At 49.9% G+C, this 17,991-nt stretch overlaps 1 protein-coding gene across 1 annotated transcript in view; it reads left to right on the forward strand.

The window, feature by feature from the left end:
* The window catches only part of Ndrg1 (N-myc downstream regulated 1), a 44,245-nt gene extending 27,742 nt beyond the window's left edge, over window positions 1-16,503 (forward strand). The window contains exons 6-16 of the mRNA XM_005354534.3: window positions 1,140-1,202; window positions 1,902-1,962; window positions 3,225-3,311; window positions 5,156-5,212; window positions 6,985-7,088; window positions 8,500-8,556; window positions 9,317-9,368; window positions 10,143-10,190; window positions 11,190-11,225; window positions 11,677-11,728; window positions 14,705-16,503. Of these exons, the coding sequence (XP_005354591.1) occupies window positions 1,140-1,202; window positions 1,902-1,962; window positions 3,225-3,311; window positions 5,156-5,212; window positions 6,985-7,088; window positions 8,500-8,556; window positions 9,317-9,368; window positions 10,143-10,190; window positions 11,190-11,225; window positions 11,677-11,728; window positions 14,705-14,946 (859 nt within the window). The 3' untranslated portion in view covers window positions 14,947-16,503. The remainder of the gene's footprint in view (window positions 1-1,139; window positions 1,203-1,901; window positions 1,963-3,224; window positions 3,312-5,155; window positions 5,213-6,984; window positions 7,089-8,499; window positions 8,557-9,316; window positions 9,369-10,142; window positions 10,191-11,189; window positions 11,226-11,676; window positions 11,729-14,704) is intronic.
* Window positions 16,504-17,991: the final 1,488 nt, after the last annotated feature.

Genomic DNA, 17,991 nt, shown 5'->3' on the forward strand with positions numbered 1-17,991 from the left:
AATCTCCAGCCCTATTTGATGGGATACATTGTAACAACTGCTGAGCAATCTCTCCAGCCCTATTTGATGGGATACATTGTAACATGGTGCGGCGGCAGTCATTCTCCAGATTCTTCCTCTGTCAAGATGGAGATACTGTGTCCAGTAAACTCTGACTCCACATGCCAGCTAGGCTGGCTTGAAACAGTTGTGTCTCTCCTGTGCAGACCCAACGGGGCAGTAGAGAAACTCTAGACAGGGAAAAGGAAAAGGGGAGGGAGGGACATGACCGCTGCCATGCTTCCCAATGACAAATGTCACTTAATCCTTATCAGCCAATAGTCTGTGGCTGAGGTTATTAGCTTATTCATGGTGAAGATGCTAAGGCATGGAGAGGGCTTCGGAGCTTACAAAAGGCCACACAGTAGAGACAGAAAGTTGGGCTTCACTTCTGGTCTACACTGGAGGCTTCTGTCTCTGGTCAATCAAGGTTCCTTGTCCAGGGTACAGATGCCCTTTTTTGTCACTGATTCCAGTTCTTTCAACTTTTATCAGTGAAGGGAAAGGACACCTAGCCCCTCAGGGTCAGGCCCAGACATAAAGAACTTGTTCAACAACGGGGTACAGTGAACTCTTAATCAGCTGACAATACCAGGGCTTTCTCTGCTAAGTCAGCCTGGACAAGTGTCTGCAAGATTGGGGGGGGGTGTCATGTGGAGGCTCTTACTCCCCAAGTGAAGCCTCATGATGCTAGTAGGCTTGCCTTTCTCAGAGAAAAATGTGAAGTTTATCTGCAGATTAAGATGTAAGGTGTGTGTCCCCAAGTTTAGCAGGCGACTTCAGTGTGCCTAAGCTAGAAAGAACATGTTGGAACAGGATGTGGCTTTTCCCTGCTCTCTGGAGTTGAGACTAGGTGACATTCCCTATCTTGGTTGTCACCAAAGCAGGATTGGGGATAAGTGGCTGTCTCCTCCCTTTTGGAATCTACTTCTTGCTTGGGAGTATCTTCACACAGTGGATGCCAAGGGGTGGGAATATCATGCCTGTATTGCTCCGTGGAAGGGTTAGCTGGTGTCTGGGCTTTCAGAATATCCAATACGAACAACTTGTTTCTTTAAGGGTCTGGGTTCTCAAGCTCTGCCTCTCCGTGTCTCTCCCAGGTACATGTACCCCTCAATGGATCAGCTGGCTGAAATGCTTCCTGGAGTCCTTCACCAGTTTGGGTAAGAGCCAGGGACTCTTTCTTCTAAGCGTGTCAGCTTGGTCAGAAGGGAAGGTACGGCCTCCTTCTCTTCCTTAGCCTGACCACTAAAATACAGGTTGGAATTCTCAGATGAGTTCAAAAAGGAGCTTGCTGTGGCTGGTACCCACTGCTTCTCCCAGCTCAGCATCACTCTTTGTCCTATAGTCTTGCTTCTTTAGTGGCCCCAATGCCCACTTCGTCCTTGCTTTCTTATCCCATAGAACCTTCTGGAATAGTGTTCTTGAGAGCTTGGCTTCTGTCTCCAGATTCTCATTCTGCCCCTGCAAGCTCCTTTTCCATTCTCACTGCAGCCTCTCCTAGGGTAAAACCCCATGGCTCCCCAAATTGTTCTCACTCCAAGTTTCAGAGTCCAGAATAAAGGATGGGAGTGGGGTGAGGCAAATTCTTCATGGGGCTTCCTGTAAATGCTCGACATCTCAGAGTCTGGCTGCAGCAAGGGTGAAAGGAGCAAGATGGAAGAGGCTTTCTAGGTCACAGCTGGACTTGGAGGGCACATCAGGGCCGCCTGCCTTTCATGGCATGAGCTAGCTTGTTGGCATCCTCAGCAAAGATACCTAAGGGGCAGAGCTCTTCAGAGCAAGTGAGGGAAGTTGATAGGGGTAAGCAGGGGCTCTATCATGTCTCCCTTCAGCGACCTGAATGTCTGTTTGGTTTCCAGGCTCAAGAGTGTCATTGGTATGGGGACAGGAGCTGGCGCCTACATCCTGACCCGCTTTGCAGTAAGTTTCTCTACAGTTTGTAAAATTATATTTTAAAAAAATTATTTAGGTGCTGGGGAGCTAGCTCAGTAGGAAAGAGTGTTATCATGCAAGTGTAGAGACTTGAGGCATGGGGTTCAAATCCCCAGAACCCATGTAAAGACAGGCATGGCTGCAGGTGTCTGCAACCTCAGTATGGAGTGGATTGGAGCTAGGTAGAGACTCTGGAGAGGTCTCTGGCTGGCCAGCCTAGCCTAAAAGGTGAGCTTCCTATTTGATGAGAGACCCTGTTTCAAGGGAACACAGTGGAGAGAAACAGAGATAGATTCCTGCGCCTTGCCCTGGCTTCTTCATGGTTATGCTCTGTGTATCTATCTGCACACTCATGTATGTGACCCACACACAGACCCACAAATAAATAATGAATAAAATTTGAAAAGTGTTAAAAAAAAAAACAAACAGGAAAAGGAAATGAGCTGTGCTTCCATTTCCCAAGGGAGAACCCCTGGGGCCATTGTGGCATGTGCCACATGGGTACCTGTGCACGCACCTCTTCCTTTCATGCTAACAGCTGAAATGCCACCGGTAGACAGGGTCACTGGCCTTGTTTCCAGAGTAGGAAATGTGGATGGTTTCCCACTCATAGCTTCCTCTGATCCTGCATTGTGTTAGCTCAGGGTTCTGTGACCCAGGTCCTCTGGGATCCTGGTGGAGTCTACGTAAGAGTCAGACACATAAATGTGGCATGCCCACTGCTGGCACTATGGGTAGCCTTTGTGACTTTTCCCTAAAGTGGATCATGTCATCCAACGCAAGGTATTTTGATGCCTGCTAAGTGCAGCGCCTCGATAGTGCTCACGCATACTGTTAAAGTGCAAACGAGTTTGGGCATCAGCTTCAAGTAGATGCTGGATGGGTCTTAGAGTCCTAAATACATACGCATTCCAGGTGACAGAGCCAGAGAGCATTACTGGGCCCTTTTCACTCTAGTGTGGCTTGGCTGTTGCACCACTGGACATCTGAGATAGCCGAGGCTCTGTGAGGTGAAGGGGCATGATTGACAGGTCCCCAAAGTGTGAGTGCGTTCTTTCTTCTTCTACGGCTTCTTCCTTCTGCTCTCGTGAGGACCTGATCCACTTTTGCCTGAGCTAGACCCTCAGTTCTGCACTGACAAGGCCAGGGAGCTATCCACACCTGCTCCAAGTTTCCCCTGTTGTTGGCTTCAAAGCCTCAGTGTTTTTCTCTCTTGAGTGTTATAGCTCACGTTGTATCTCTGATTACAGCTCAACAACCCTGAGATGGTGGAGGGCCTCGTGCTCATGAATGTGAACCCCTGTGCGGAAGGCTGGATGGACTGGGCTGCTTCCAAGGTGAGATTTGGCAGGGCAAGGCAGGCAGGTGGGGTCCCAGCCTCTCCCCCCACCCCTGCCAGGGGAGCGCCTTCTTGGCCCCACCCATCCCTTTCCCCAATCCTCAAGAGAGCAACCTTCCTTGGCCCTGTTTAGGCTAGCAACCATTTGCTGCTGCTCAGACGAGCTAAGTGACTCTGCCCTGGCTGCTGTCCCAAGGGTCCCTGTTGAGTCTGTTGATTTTATTTTTTAAAACAATAATTATTGCTTTTCTTTTTCCTGTGAAGTCCCCAGTGATTTCCAAGGATAGGGAGAAGCTTCCAATCAGGGTGGAATAAAGCCGCTCCAGCTGGAGTGATTGGTCTCTGATTGGGATGGTGGTTTTGTTAGTATGGGCAGCTGTTGAGGAAGCAGACATGAACTGTACCCATCCCCCTTCCTGTCTGCTAGATGCTGTGAGTCTTCCTAAAGCATTGATAGTCCTGTCCCTGCCTGCAGGGCAGCCAGGAGCAAAGCATCCTCCCTGGTTTTTATTTTATTTTCCAGCCCAGAGAGGGACATTCCATTTGGGCCCACTTGGCTGCTGCTCAGCTGTTCCGAGCCAAAACGGCTGGGGCACTGGCCTCCAGCTGAGACAGGCTGTGTTTTCAATGAATTCCCCATGCCTGTCAAGGCCAGAGGGACAGACATACCTAGGGGCTTTAGTATGCCAGGAGTAAATGCCAGAGTCTGTGATGCCTGGCTGCCTTATTGGATCCTTACTGTGGGAGCCTTGCTATGTCCTGATGGCATGGTTTTTAACACCTCCAGTTATAACCAAGAGACCTGAGGTTCAGGGCCTTCAGCCAGCCCGGTGCTCTGTAGCTTCAGGCAGCCGTCAAGCCAGTCCAGGATCCTAGGTCAAATGTTCATCTTTCTTACCACCTCTACCCAAACAGGGCTATCTATGATATCTGCCTTATCTTGTCGAGTACCCACAGTGCACATGTAGCATTTATACAGCTCCTGTTGTATAACTGGTGGTTTGGATTTTATGTCATGGTCTGAACATTTATTGAGCATCAGCTGCAAAAACTACTGGGCTTTTAGATCCTGCTGTATACAGTCTTTTTGGAGGTGCTGTGGGAGTCATTAGTGACTTCAGAGACTTCAAGGAATTCACAGACCAGAAACCAGACTGGAGGGGAGAAGCTGGGGGATGACGGAGGAGGAGGAGTTAGGGCCGAGTGTACCCTGCCTAGTGGAGAAGGGAGGTCATGCGTTGGGGTGATGGGGCCGCGGTACTAAGGACTTGGGAGCAGGGAAAGCTTGGCCTCACTAGGCTATGTTTCCACCCCACTTGCTGGATGTCTCCTCCGTGTAGGCTCTAAGTGGGAGGAACTGGATGGAAAGCCAGGCCTGGTCTGCCCTGGGTTGTAGGTTCAGAAGGGGACCAGAGACAGAAGCTTTTCTGCCACACAAGCGGTTGTGTGAGATAACTGACTTCTGCTGAGGGAAGGTTTGTGTGGACTCACATGTTTGGAGGGTTTGGTCCCTATGGCAAGACCAAGTCATGGCAGTAGGCCAGCTTGTGGCTGGTGGCAAAAATAAAATAAACTACCTCCCTGCCCTGGAGGCCTACTGTGGACCTCAACCTTTTAAAAGTTCCCCCTTACCCCTCAATAGTGCTAAGCTAGTGAGCAGGTCTGTACTAAATTGGTCTATGGCATCCATCCCAGAGCCAGGCTCTGGCCAGGCTGTCATGGCGACCTGGGTGAGGCTCAGGGAGCCAGGTGTTGCTCTGCCCCCAGGGCCCTGGGTTGGCTGAATTTCTTTTTCTACGGTTGAGTTCCAGTTGCCGATTTTTCTTCGTTCTCCCTCCACAGATCTCAGGGTGGACCCAAGCCCTGCCAGACATGGTCATGTCCCACCTCTTTGGCAAGGTGAGTGGTGGGGGTGTCTTGCTGTCCTCACGGAGCAGTTAACCATGTGGCACCCAGCACAGGGCCATATGGGCAGGTGGCACACACAAGGTACAATCAAGGGGTGACCCAGGCTGGAGTCTGTGAATTGTGTAATATCGGCTCACAGTCAGCAAGCCACTCACACTGCTTTCTACCCACCCCCTCTGGAGAATTTCATACATGTGTACAAGGTCTTTTGAGCAAATGTACCCTGAGTTTTTCCCCTCCAGATCTCCCTCCCAACTAAATGTGTGTGTTTTTAAAAATTACTAGATCCTGCTGGTGCTGCTATTATAAGCAAGAGTATAGGGCTATCTGCTGGCATGGGCAGCCTACCTGGGGCACCATCCTTGAAGAAAACTGATCCTCCTCCTTGCCCCCAGCAGCCATCAACAGCCAATGGCTCCTCTGCCAGGGGTGGAGCTTCTTGATAACCTGTCTTTGTTGAAGCACAATGTGCGGCATATATATGATCAAATCCATCAGCCCTCAGAGTGACTAAGATGGCGGAAGTGTCCTTCACACACCCCCTTGTGTCCTTGAACCTCATCTCCTCCCAGGCACCTCTGGTCTGCTCTCTGACACTCTAGATTTGTCCTTGAGTCCCATACTCTCTTCTCTGTGGCCCGTAGCATGATTCAGTTAGAGGCTACTTATATTTTTGGATGCCATCATCCATTTGGCACTGTGTAATATTTCACTCAGTGGACATACCGTAGCTTTTCTATTGACCTGTGCTGGGCCTTTATTTGTAACAGTTTGGGGCTGCTATGAATGAAGTCTGCACTGTCCATGGCTGTGGGATAAGCTTCTTGTCTATGTGGGACCCCATCTCTGGTATTTGTCAGGGCTTAGCTCACAGAATCCGCTCCGAAGCTCTGTGACCATACATTTATTCCAGTTTGAGGTGGGGAAAATGTAGACCAGAGGTTGGATGACTTGTGTAAGATCTCCCAAGCCAGGAGATGCATGCATGACTGGGATTTGAACTTGTGGGTTTGGCTGCCACATCTGCCTTCCTAAGCCTCTGGCCTTGCTGGTTCTTTCATGGGCTGAAGACAGAGCAGACATCCTTGCAGTGTCCTGGTAGGAGGTCTGGTCTTTGCCTCTGTCTGGTGTTACATTGCTGGCCTCACCCAGAGCCAGCAGCCCTGAGAGAGGATGTATACTTTTGGCTCACATTCAAGTTCAATGTCTGGAAAACCCCTTGGTTGCCCAGACTCCGCAATGCACCACTTTTCTGAATGGGGCATTCTCTGCTGCTGAGGTAATGAATGTGATGACACTTTGATCATCCCCTTTGTTTTGGGGTCACCCAGGGCTTGTAATTGAAATGACTCAGAGCAACCCGAGGGTATCATCACACAGTTCAGACTGTCCTCAAGTCTCTGAAGGCTGGCTGATGCCCCCAAGCTGCTGCTGTTCATTTTGGTCAGATCCCCCAGGGTGTCTTTGTCATGGCTTAGCCTCCTTGCTGACAAACGTTTCTTCTGATCCTATAAGTGACAGGAACAGATTGCTCGGAGGTCTACCGTGAAGCAGGAATCCCGAGTTTAGATGAGGCTCCTGAGGGAAAGCTGGGCCTCCCTGGTGGAATCCTTCTGGGTGCACATCGCTGTCACTCAGTAGTCTGCACTGACCACCACAGACATGCCATGAACCTACATCACAGTTGTCTCTGCCTTAGCCATGCTCTTCCTCCCTACCGCTGTGGCTCGAGCTATGACAAGCCTTTCCCTCTGTCCCCACAGGAGGAGATGCACAACAACGTGGAGGTGGTGCACACATACCGCCAGCACATCCTCAATGATATGAACCCCAGCAACCTACACCTGTTCATCAGCGCCTACAACAGGTAAGAGCCCTTGGGCAGGGGTGGGCTTGGCCATATCTAACTGGGGTCCTCATCCGCCTCCTGCAGCGGGCCTGCAGTGGAAACGAAGGCCAGGGCTGTACAGCTGTGGGTTAGTAGAGTGGAGTCTGGGGAGGACGATGACTGGGTGGATGCTGCCTGGCCCTTAGCACTGAGTGAGCTCTGCCAGGATCTGTCTGATGCTTCTATCCAGGCAGTGGGACCAGGTGAGTAGGACCCAGCTGAGCAGTCAGGGTGGAGAGTTGAGGCCTGTGCCCAAGGCTAACTAAGAGTAAAAGCTGCTGTGGCAACAGAAACACCGTGGGCATGTAGAACCCTGGAGGCTGCTGGGAAGCTTGAGGACCTTGTTCAGATCTTTCCTGGGGAGGGGACTACACAGGGTTATTAGCATCAGTGACAGGTTTTGGAAGGCACACTCAAGCAGCCTGCAGAGGCACCTCTGCTGCACTTCTAGCACAGGGGCCAGGAGTGAGCCTTGCATGCATCTAACCTAGGACAGTGCCTAGGACTTAAGCTCCTCACAGTGAGTTTGCATTTGCAATGACTCTAGCATCTCTGATGGGCTTTGATGCCCTTTTCACAATCCTGTCTCAGCATCTCAGTGCAGGAGACCTGTGGCATTCTTACTGCTGTCTGAAGATGCAAATGGGTACCAACAAGAGGGGGATGGGCTGGACAGTGGGAATCACAGGAATGAACTGGTGCTTGCAGAGCAGCCAATGTAAAGGGGCTGTTACTGAGACCATTTCCTGGAGAGGAAGCAAAGCGCAGAAAGGTTTAGTGTTCTTCACAAGGTCACACAGCTAGGAAATGGCGGGGTATGATTTGAATGCTGCAATGCTGGCTTTGGTCTCAGAACTTCAGAGGGCAGAGGGGTCAAGTGTTCACATGAAGGGACCAGGTCCACCCTGGACCTCTGCTAACACAGTGGGACACTAGTGCAGGCTTTGGGACACATAGAGAGAAGATTTAAGTTTTAGAGATGTTGAGGCTTCAGAACTGCTGGAGACAGCCTCCAGTTAGGAGTAGAGGGGAGGGGTGCCAGGAGGCCACTCTAGAGCTTTTGCAATGATGGGTGGTGGGTGGGGACTCTAGCTAGGGGGCCAGGGACATTTAGTGAAGACCTGCTTGTTTCCCTGTAGAAATAATATTAACACTGATAAATTCCAGAAAAAATGAGGAAGGCTTCATTAGAAACAGATGAGACCTATTGACTCATAATTACTTCTATGGACATTAAGTGGTCATGGGGTCTTGAGAGCTACATGACCTCAAAAGATGATCGGTGGGTCTTCTTCTAGAATGGTCTAGGGTGGGATCTTCAGTACTGGCATGGTGGGAGTGGCTCCTGACACAGGTCTGCCAATGCTAACTATGTTCATGTTGTCTACAGTCGACGGGACCTGGAGATTGAGCGGCCAATGCCTGGAACCCACACCGTCACCCTGCAGTGAGTGGCTTCCTTCCTCTCTGTGGCCAGGCTATCATGCTCCACTCAGGGCTGCTGGTGCAGGCTTCTGCTGGGTGCCAGAAATGCCCCTGTAGGGTGGAACACTTTGGTAGAGACGGCTGACTGTATCTTACCCAAAGATCTGACTTGAACCTCTCCTGGTGTAGCTGGAGTCAACATCGGGGCAGGGAGTTTGCGACCATAATTGGAGCCTTTGAATCAGGAGGCTGACTGGCTCTGTTAAGCACGTTCAGCACCAGATAGGCTTCCCAAAGCCTAGAGCTGAAAGATACAGGACCTGGCATAAGAGAGTTCTGTATATCTAGTAGTCAGTGGTTGCAGCTGACACATTCCGCTAGCAGTGATGGTGTCTTTCTATGGTTCCCCGTGTGCACCACACTGTCGAATACTTGTGGACCTGGCATGCGTCATCTTCTTTGTCACTTATTCCAGATGTTTTTTTTGTCTGTCTTAATCCCTGGGAAATTCCTATTCCTCCTTCCCCAGGCAGAGGGTGCATTGGAATGAAAGCATTAAGACACAGGAGTCTTTGGGCTGAATTTTTTTACTAAGGTAGAAATAACTGCTAGTCCTCTTTATTCAAAGTTCAAAACAGAGGATGTTAGTGTAGGGACATCGAGGTGCTAAAGGTGCTAGGAAACCTAAGTAGCCTTTTAGAATCCTGCTGCAGCCCAGAGTCTAGCATGTGAGAACCTGGAGCTGGCTCCTGGGATGACTTCTCTTTCCCTGTCCTGTGCAGGTGCCCTGCTCTGCTGGTGGTTGGGGACAACTCTCCTGCCGTGGATGCTGTGGTAGGTATCAGTTCAGCAGACCCCGGATGCTCATCTGTATGAGTCTTCCTGTTTTTCCCTCCCAATGCAAGGATATTGTTTAAATGCCATGCCAGCCTTGGAGCAGAGCTCAAGTGTCAGTGTGGCCCCCAGTCCTGGCTGCCCAGCCACCTGCCTCTCCTGCCCTCCAGCTATCCATGGGCACCTCGTCTACATGTCAGGATTAAGGCTAGGTCTCATGGCTAGGTGTTCTCCCCCAGTCTCTGCAACAGGTGGGCTTTTCCCTTAGCAGAAAATCAATGCCGGCAGCTGGGTTATGCAGAGCTTTCTGCCTCAGTTTCCCCTCTAATTCTCACCTGCAGTGTTAGGGAGCTACAGAGAGGATGCCTGCTTTCTGACATCCCCACACCTGGGGAGATATGTGGCATGAGGTTGTTAGAGTCCAGACCGTTGCTCTGCCTCTCCAGTGCTCCACAGAGCTGGATGGAACCTGTTTGGCTTGTCTCCCGGTCACAGAGCTAGTCATGGCAGGGCCAGGCTCAAAAACCACACATGTTTAACAAACCAATGCCCACCTTCTTTCTTCATGACTGATGGGATGGGGGTGTACAGAGCTAGTCATGGCAGGGCCAGGCTCAAAAACCACACATGTTTAACAAACCAATGCCCACCTTCTTTCTTCATGACTGATGGGATGGGGGTGTTCCGGATGGTGGGGCGGAGTACAGGGGAGACCAGGGCACTCCTGACTTCAGCCATGAGTCAAGCACTTACCTAGTCTTTCCTCTTGTGCAGGTGGAATGCAACTCCAAGCTGGACCCCACGAAGACCACCCTGCTCAAGGTATGAGCAACAGCGGGGCTGCAGCTGGCAGAGTTCAGAGGCCCCCAAATGTTTTCAGACCTGAGCCGAGCTAGTTGAAACACAGGACTGTTCTAAGAGTCTTGAGAGTAAGGGTTTGGAGTTGGGTATCATGCATATCCCGGTATTCCCAGCACTCCAGAGGCAGAGGCAGGAGGATCTCAAGTGTGAGGCCCTCCCAGATGACACAACCTTTTTTTTTCTAGGCTAGCCTAGACCGTACTTGAGACCCTGCCTCTGAAAGGGAAGAAGGAAAGGACACACGGAGACAGGGAGTTAGTTAAGGAAGTGAGCAAGCTTGGAGCCAATCTGAGGTTGCAAAACAAAGTGGTCCATTCTGGGGACCATACTGCAGGGGGGCTACGTACTTTTGTACATGCAGGTGGGGGAAGATAGTCTGGGACACAGGACCAGAGTCTCCTTTTCCTAGGATGGGGCAAGGACATCCCTGCACCAGAGGGATACACCACACCCCTGTGTAGTGAGAGAGTGCTAGGCTCAGCAGCCTCCTCTGGCAGTGTCCCCTGAGTTCAGTGTGATTGCTACCTTGTGCTGGGTTAGAGTTCTGCAGAAATCCCACAGCATGCAGGCAGGGCTGTTTGCACCCCTAAAGCCACCTGTGAGTGGCAGCTGTGCCTGGGTTGTGCCACAGGCTCAGGCTCTTTCCTGAGGATCTCCCCACCTGGTATACTCTGGAGGCCAGGATCTTGAAAGTTCCATAAGCCGCCCTGGCTTCCTAAATGACATAGTTGAGCCAGGTATGCTTTCAGGGGTTACATGGAGTGGTCTGTAGGGGTTTGTTGCTATGTGTAAGCATCAAGGAGTAGTTACCGAGGAAGATAATGGATTATAGTCAACAGCAGCACCCACCCACAGTCAACCCCTTTAGAGCAGAGTCGGGTGGGTAACCCAGGGGCAGAGCACAGACTGCCGCAGCTAAGATCTAGGTGTTCGGTGCTAACCAGCCTCCCTCCCTTCTAGATGGCAGACTGTGGCGGCCTCCCGCAGATCTCTCAGGTGAGTGAAACTGGCTTTCTCACTCACCACCTGTCGCCTCCCACTGGTGGGGCATGTGTACCTTTGTGACCTAAGAACTCCCTTTTCCCCACTCCCTCTGTGTGGCAGCTAATGGCAGTTTATGCATATATTCTCATAAAATGTGCTTTATAACTGTGGGTTTACTAGATCTCCATCAAGCAGCTTTGGGGGATTGGGTAACTCTGAGGTCCGCAGACTTAAGAGATTTGCCAGATAAACCTGGCTTGGCCATGGGGTCAGAATCTTGGTTGTCTTGCTCTATCTAGCCAGGGGCTACTGGGAGCTCAAGCCCAGAATAGAGGGACAGGGAGACTATGACAGCACAATGTGGTGGCTCTGCCTTGGACAGAGCTCTGGCTTGCAGAAACAGGTGGCCGATGATGATCTGGACCTCCAGAAACTGACCGCATATTCCCTCTCTTTCCTACAGCCCGCCAAGCTGGCTGAGGCCTTCAAGTACTTTGTGCAGGGCATGGGATACAGTGAGTATGACACTTTGGGCACTAGGCAGATGTGGGGATGGTAATGTCACAGCTAGCGGTATGGGGCGGGTGGAGGGGGCTCGGTCATCTTGGGTGGCTTTAGTTCTTTAGCATTAGGCAGGTTTGAGAAAGGAGCCATCACAACCACGCATGGCTGAATGAGGAATGAATCAGTAACCAATTTGGTTTCCATGCAGCCCACATCACATAGGACGTCGACACAACTAAGATGGTGACAGTGTCTCTGAGCAGTGTGGTCTCAGGAGACCTCATCGTGTATCCAGCCCCTTAAATGAGACGCCATTATGTATGCATGAACAGTGGATCCGTTATTTATTTAGTTTTGCGTGAGAATCATTTAATGATTATTTGGGGGCAGGAGTGAGACAGAATATCCCTATTGGTCAGGCTGGCTGGTCTTGAACTTATAATATCTTCCTTCTTCAGTTTCCCAAGTGCTAGGATTACAGAGAAGTACCACTATACTAAACTATGACTGTCCCTTTAAATCCCTCTCCCCTTCAAAAAAACAATGGCCAACAGATGAACAAGGAATGCCCCTAATTTTGACATGCTTGCTCAAAAGACCAGAGTTGTAGCAAAAGTGGGGAGGAAGATTAGTACATCTTCCCACTCCCTTCATTTAACCATCACAATAATCCTGCAGGGGAGGGCCCAAAGGCTGGTGAAGCCCCAGCTCCATGTAACAGAGACCAGAGTGCCTGAGACCAAAAGCATAACGCCTTTTTGCTAGGTCATTAAGTCAGGGAACTGAAGGACTGAGCAGCCTGCTTTAGGGACTTCTTTCTTCCTGCTTCAAGCTTAGAGTAAGTGTGTCACCCATGTGGCCTCTTTTTTCAGAAATGCCAAGCTGTGACCAGGACTCACAGGTTTGGCTGGGTTGCCTTGGTTGACACTGGTTGACTAACGTGTTGGTTACGGTTCTGGCCCAAAGCAGTTCTTGCGGCTCTTCCTGCCTGCTGCTTAGAGTTACCATCCATGCGAACTTCTTAGCTGGAAAAGTCTAACCTCCTGTTTCTTCCCTACTCCACCCACCCATTTAGAAACAGATGGGCCTATTTGGTGAAGCACTATAAATTCCCCATGGGCCTTCACCCGCACTTGCTTCTCAGCAAGACAGAGTGAGGCAGCCTGATGTGAGTGCCTCAGATGAGGTCCATGTCCCCAGCTGTCCCTCACCAACAGAACACATTTGCCTGTGGACCTCCCCCCCCAGCATGCTTTCCCTAGTGGAAATGGGTGAAAATTGTCAGGTAGTCCAGTTTCTCTTGCTGGGTGTGTATCCCAGCCTGTTTGCTTTGTATTCTGGAAGGGAAAAAAAGCAAAAGTTAGGCCTTGGTTGTTCCCAAAATCTGTCTCCCTTCTGTCTCCCAGTTCAGTCTGACAAATAGGCCTTGGAGAGATACTAGTAAGAGCCACAGACCCAAAGGCATTGCTGAAAGAGGAGGTTCTGGCTCACAAGAGTGTCTTCCTGTGATGTTGGCCTCACAGGTCCCGTCCATTGTGTGCCTGGTGTCATAGGAAATTACCATTTCCTGGTGAGGTCATCAGGACTCACGGATTTGGGTGGAGAAATAAAGACTCAGGGTAAAAAACATATGAGCCACAGATGTGCACTGACCCCAATTCTTCCTGAATTAAAAATAGGCTGTCAGTTGTGTGGTGGTCCACTTTTGTAAGCTTAGTATTTAGGATGCAGAAGCAGAAGGCTGTTCAGTGAGTTCAAGGTCATCTCAGACACATAGAGTTGGAGGTCTGCCTGGACTTAATGGATCCTTACCAAAAAGAAAGACAGAAAGAAAAAAAGGAAGGAAGGAAGGAAGGAAGGAAGGAAGGAAGGAAGGAAGGAGGGAAGGAAGGAAGGAAACAACAACATCGATTCTTTAAGGAGGGAATTCAACTGAGCAAGGACTAATCCAATTATCCAAATTTGGGTGTCTGCTCTAGGGAACTGCTTCATTGGGGAGTGGCATTAATCCCCCCAGTGAGTATCCTAAGAGATCCCCCCCCCCCAGATAGGGCACTTAAATATCAGGAATGCATTTCCCCACAAGCTCAGAGGCTACAGGTATGAGGCCAAAGTGTGGTCAGGGCTGGCTTACTTTGCAAGACCTTTTCTTGCCTGCTGACTTCTGTTGCATCAGTCAGAGGCCTTGTGTGGCTTGTGGCTGCATCATACCAGTCTCCATCTATATGGGTTTGGCCCTCTCCTGTTGTTGTTGTTGTTATTATTATTATTATTATTATTATTATTATTGAGACTGCTTTTGGTTTAGGGCTCATCCTAATCTAGAAGGACCTCTTCTTAACTAAATATCTCTAAAAAGTATTCCAAACAAGGTCGTATTCTGAGGTTTTAAGTGGGCATGGATTTGGGGGAAGCGCTGCAACCCCAGACAGGGTGAGGATCGTTTTGTTCTATTCTGTCAGTCCCCTGCTGTGTCATGGGCAGTCGGAGTCTTGCTGGAGCTTGAGAGCTAGCAGGATCTTAGAAGGTAGACAGACTGCTAACATCTCCATATGTACCATGTGGTGAGACCTTGGGTCCTTCCCGGGATGGGCAGAGACTAGCCTTGCTGGCCTCCATGTTCCCCTGCCTCCTAATAGTATGTTGCAGAGAAGGTTCTGTGACCATACGAAGGTCTTTATTTTGCAGACAGGGACAGGAAAGCTTCAGAAGTGACTCTCCCGCAGACACCCAGCTAATAAGCACATAACAGACTGTGGCTCATACCCATAATGGCTCTGGTCTCTCGCCATGTGATCGTTGTATGCCTTTCCCAAATCTAGGTCCTTTGTGAGGAACATAGAAGGTGGATGGCCCCAAGAATGAAAGCAATAGGGAAGGGGCGTTCATTTGGGTTCTTAGAAGGCCACTATGGCTGAGACAGGGCTACGGTCCCACACCTATAGCGGCTTCCCATATCCTAACCACATTGTTTTCTATGTCCCCAGTGCCCTCTGCCAGCATGACCCGCCTGATGCGGTCCCGCACAGCCTCTGGATCCAGCGTCACATCCTTGGAGGGTCCCCGCAGTCGTTCCCATACCAGCGAGGGCCCCCGCAGCCGCTCACACACCAGCGAGGGGTCCCGGAGCCGCTCCCACACCAGTGAAGATGCCCGCCTCAACATCACCCCCAATTCGGGTGCCACTGGGAACAATGCCGGGCCCAAGTCGATGGAAGTGTCCTGCTAGGCAGTCTGCGCATCAGTCGTCCTGGACTGGTGGGCTCTCCCTTAGCACCCAACCCCTGCCTGTCACCCGCCACCCTGCGCTAATGCGGTATTAATCCAAAGCTGCTTTTCTACAAATGAACTCTGGCGGTGGCAGACCCAAACTGTTCAGACTGCTACCAGGGACCAGAGTGGGTGGTGGTGGACAAAGGAAGAAGCAGTTCGGAGTTCTGTTCTGCTAGCAAGTGGCCCCGGTGGCCCCTCTCTCTATCCTCAGACACCAAACTGCCAAAACTAAGAAAAGTAGAGCTGTAACACTGCCTGGCCCGAAGCCCAGGCTGAGCCAGCAGCATCCTGGTTCACGGGCATTTTGCCAGCCCCTCCCCCCTGCTTCCTGTTTCCTCCCCCACTAAACTCATTCCTGGAAACAAACTTATTTCTGATTTGAAAGGGGAGTGAGGCAGGGAAGTTGGGAGTCTTATTTTAAGAAGGAAAAACAAGATGAGGAGGGAAAGAGGCGGGATCTAGGGCAGGTAGAAGAAACCAAGCCCACACAGTTCGCTTGAAGGAATTGGATTTAAAGTTCTGGATGCCAAAACCCACAGCCTGGTTTTCTGACAACCTTTTAATTTGCAGGGGAGACTGGTTAAAAAAAAAAAAAAAAGTCCGGGCTATGTAAAGAAAGTGATCCAGCAAATATTGGATGTCACAGTGGTTTAAGACTCCTGCCCTACAGCCTATCTGCCCCACTGTCCTTGGCTCCCATCCCACAGTGTGAATGAGTGGGTTACACCTTTGTCCCCGGGGAAGGTGGTTTTGATTTGTAGTTGCATTCCTTGAGACAGAGAACTCAACAGGTGACAATGATCCTTGTCTGGGATGAGTCTCTAAACTGGGACGGGCTGGGGTTGCAGTAGGTGTAGGATTGGGTGATTAATAGAAGAACCCAAATGCTAGAATCTGGTGGGTGTGATTTCAGTGAACGCCAGCCTGTGAGCTGGAAGCTTCGTCTCCCGTTGTTGACATCTGGGGCTGGCTCTAAACGTGATAACTAAATGTCTCTCAACTGGCCCGTTGCTGGTCCTGAGAGTGAACCATGTACTCTGGTGGGGGATGGGCTGAGAAGGTGGTTCCAGAAGCTGTACATTCCATGGGAAGTCACTTGCCTCTCCTGCTGCCCCTCTTCCTGCCCTTCCTGCTGACCGGGTTAGTGGCGATGCCAGCCTAATGCCCACGCCCTGTACTACTGTCTTTTAAATCTCACCGTGGCTAACCGTGGACTTCCCTATAGGAAATGTGGTCAGATTAGACCTTTGGAAGTCAGTTATCAAGGCCTGGTGAGTTCCAGGACCTTGGACTTGCTAGAGGAAGGTAGTCACGCCCTATAGGAGGCAAGGACCAGTTTACCCACCAACTCCTACCATGGAAGCTTCCTCCAGCCTTGTAGAGAAAGATCAGGGACCCAGACCAGGGTGCCTGAAAGAGGACAAGAAACCATTGTACACGTCTTTCTAGGGCAGTTTCTTAATGACATGTTTGTATTTATTTCCAGACCAATAAATTTGTAACTTTGCAGTGGCTTGTGTCTTTTCCTTCCCTCCCTGTGAGGGTGTGTGGGACACTGTAAAACGGGAAGGGGTGGAGCTTTACCCTTGACACTCAGAGCCCCTGTGTGCCCCTTACTGTTGGAGCTCTTTGCCACAGACTGGTACTGGCCAGTAGAAATGACACTGTCAGTCATACGGGTTCCTAAACTTTCAGGTAGTAATAGTGAAGAAAGAAGAAACAGGTGAAGGTAATTTACATATTACATCCCTTTAGTCCAATATATCTAAACAATCACCATTTCTATGCAAACTGACAGACACATCTTTTTCTGTACTAAGGAACCCCCTGTGTAGTCAGCCTGGCCACACACTAGGCATCCCATAGCAGGTCACCATAGTGATGAGAGGAAAACGCTTTAACTCCTCACTTTATTAAGCATTTTGTAGTTCATGTAAAATCTATAGACTATGTGTCGTGAGTTCCAGTCAGTTTTCTGTGGCTATGCCAGAATCCCTGACATAAACATCTGGAGGGTTTATTTCAGCACACAGTTTTTGGAGTTCAGTCTGGTTGGCTGACTTGACCACAGTGGCCCGATGGTTCAGTCATCATGGTAGCAGGACTATGGGAGAGGAAGCTGTCACATAATGACAGCCAGGAGGAAAGAGAAAGAGCTGAGATAGTGAATATCCAGGAAGGACATACCTGAAAAGCATTTCATTTTTCCCAGCCAGGCCCCGCTTTCTATGGCTGACCACCCCTAGACAGTCCATTCAGATCTGAATCCTCTGAGGAAGTAAACCCACTCATGGTCAGTGCCCTCCTAGTTGCACTGAGGACTAAGTCTATAGCACGTGAGGGTTTCAGTTTTTTTGGAGCAGGTTCAATTTATATCCAAGTCATTGCACAATCACTCCAGAGACTCCCCATTACAGGTTGTTGGGGGGCCCTGTCACTAAAAAGCAAACACTAATGCCTCACTTTTAATTGGGGTCAGACACTAGCAGCATGGCGCTGGTTCTCTCTTAGTGTCTCCTCTGTATCATGGAATACTTCATGATAGAACGTTGTGTCTTATTTTATTATTGTTTGTCTTTTTGCAGGTCTTTCTTACTTGTAGCTGGTTTCAGCATTAAGTGCTTCCATGAAGGTCACTCACTTGAGAGCTGTGTAGGGTTTTTCTCATCAGGAGTATGGTCATGGAAATCAATGCCTCTTGTGCAGGTGCACAGCTATGCTCTTAGAGTCCAGAGAATAATCTCTGTGCAGATGTTGTGGTTTACTTATTTTTCAAGACATAGTGTAGAGAATAATCTCTGTGCAGATGTTGTGGTTTACTTATTTTTCAAGACATAGTGTCTCTCTAGCCTGGAATTCATCAAGGAGGCTAGGCTGACTGGCCAGAGTGCCCCAGTGATCTTTCCATCTCTACCTCCCTAGCACTGAGATTACAGACATTCACCACCATGCCTGGTTTTCTAAAAAAGTGTTTTGTGTGTATAGATAGATGTTTGCATGA

This window comes from Microtus ochrogaster, chromosome 15, assembly GCF_000317375.1.
Source record: "Microtus ochrogaster isolate Prairie Vole_2 chromosome 15, MicOch1.0, whole genome shotgun sequence".
NCBI classification, from domain to species: domain Eukaryota; kingdom Metazoa; phylum Chordata; class Mammalia; order Rodentia; family Cricetidae; genus Microtus; species Microtus ochrogaster.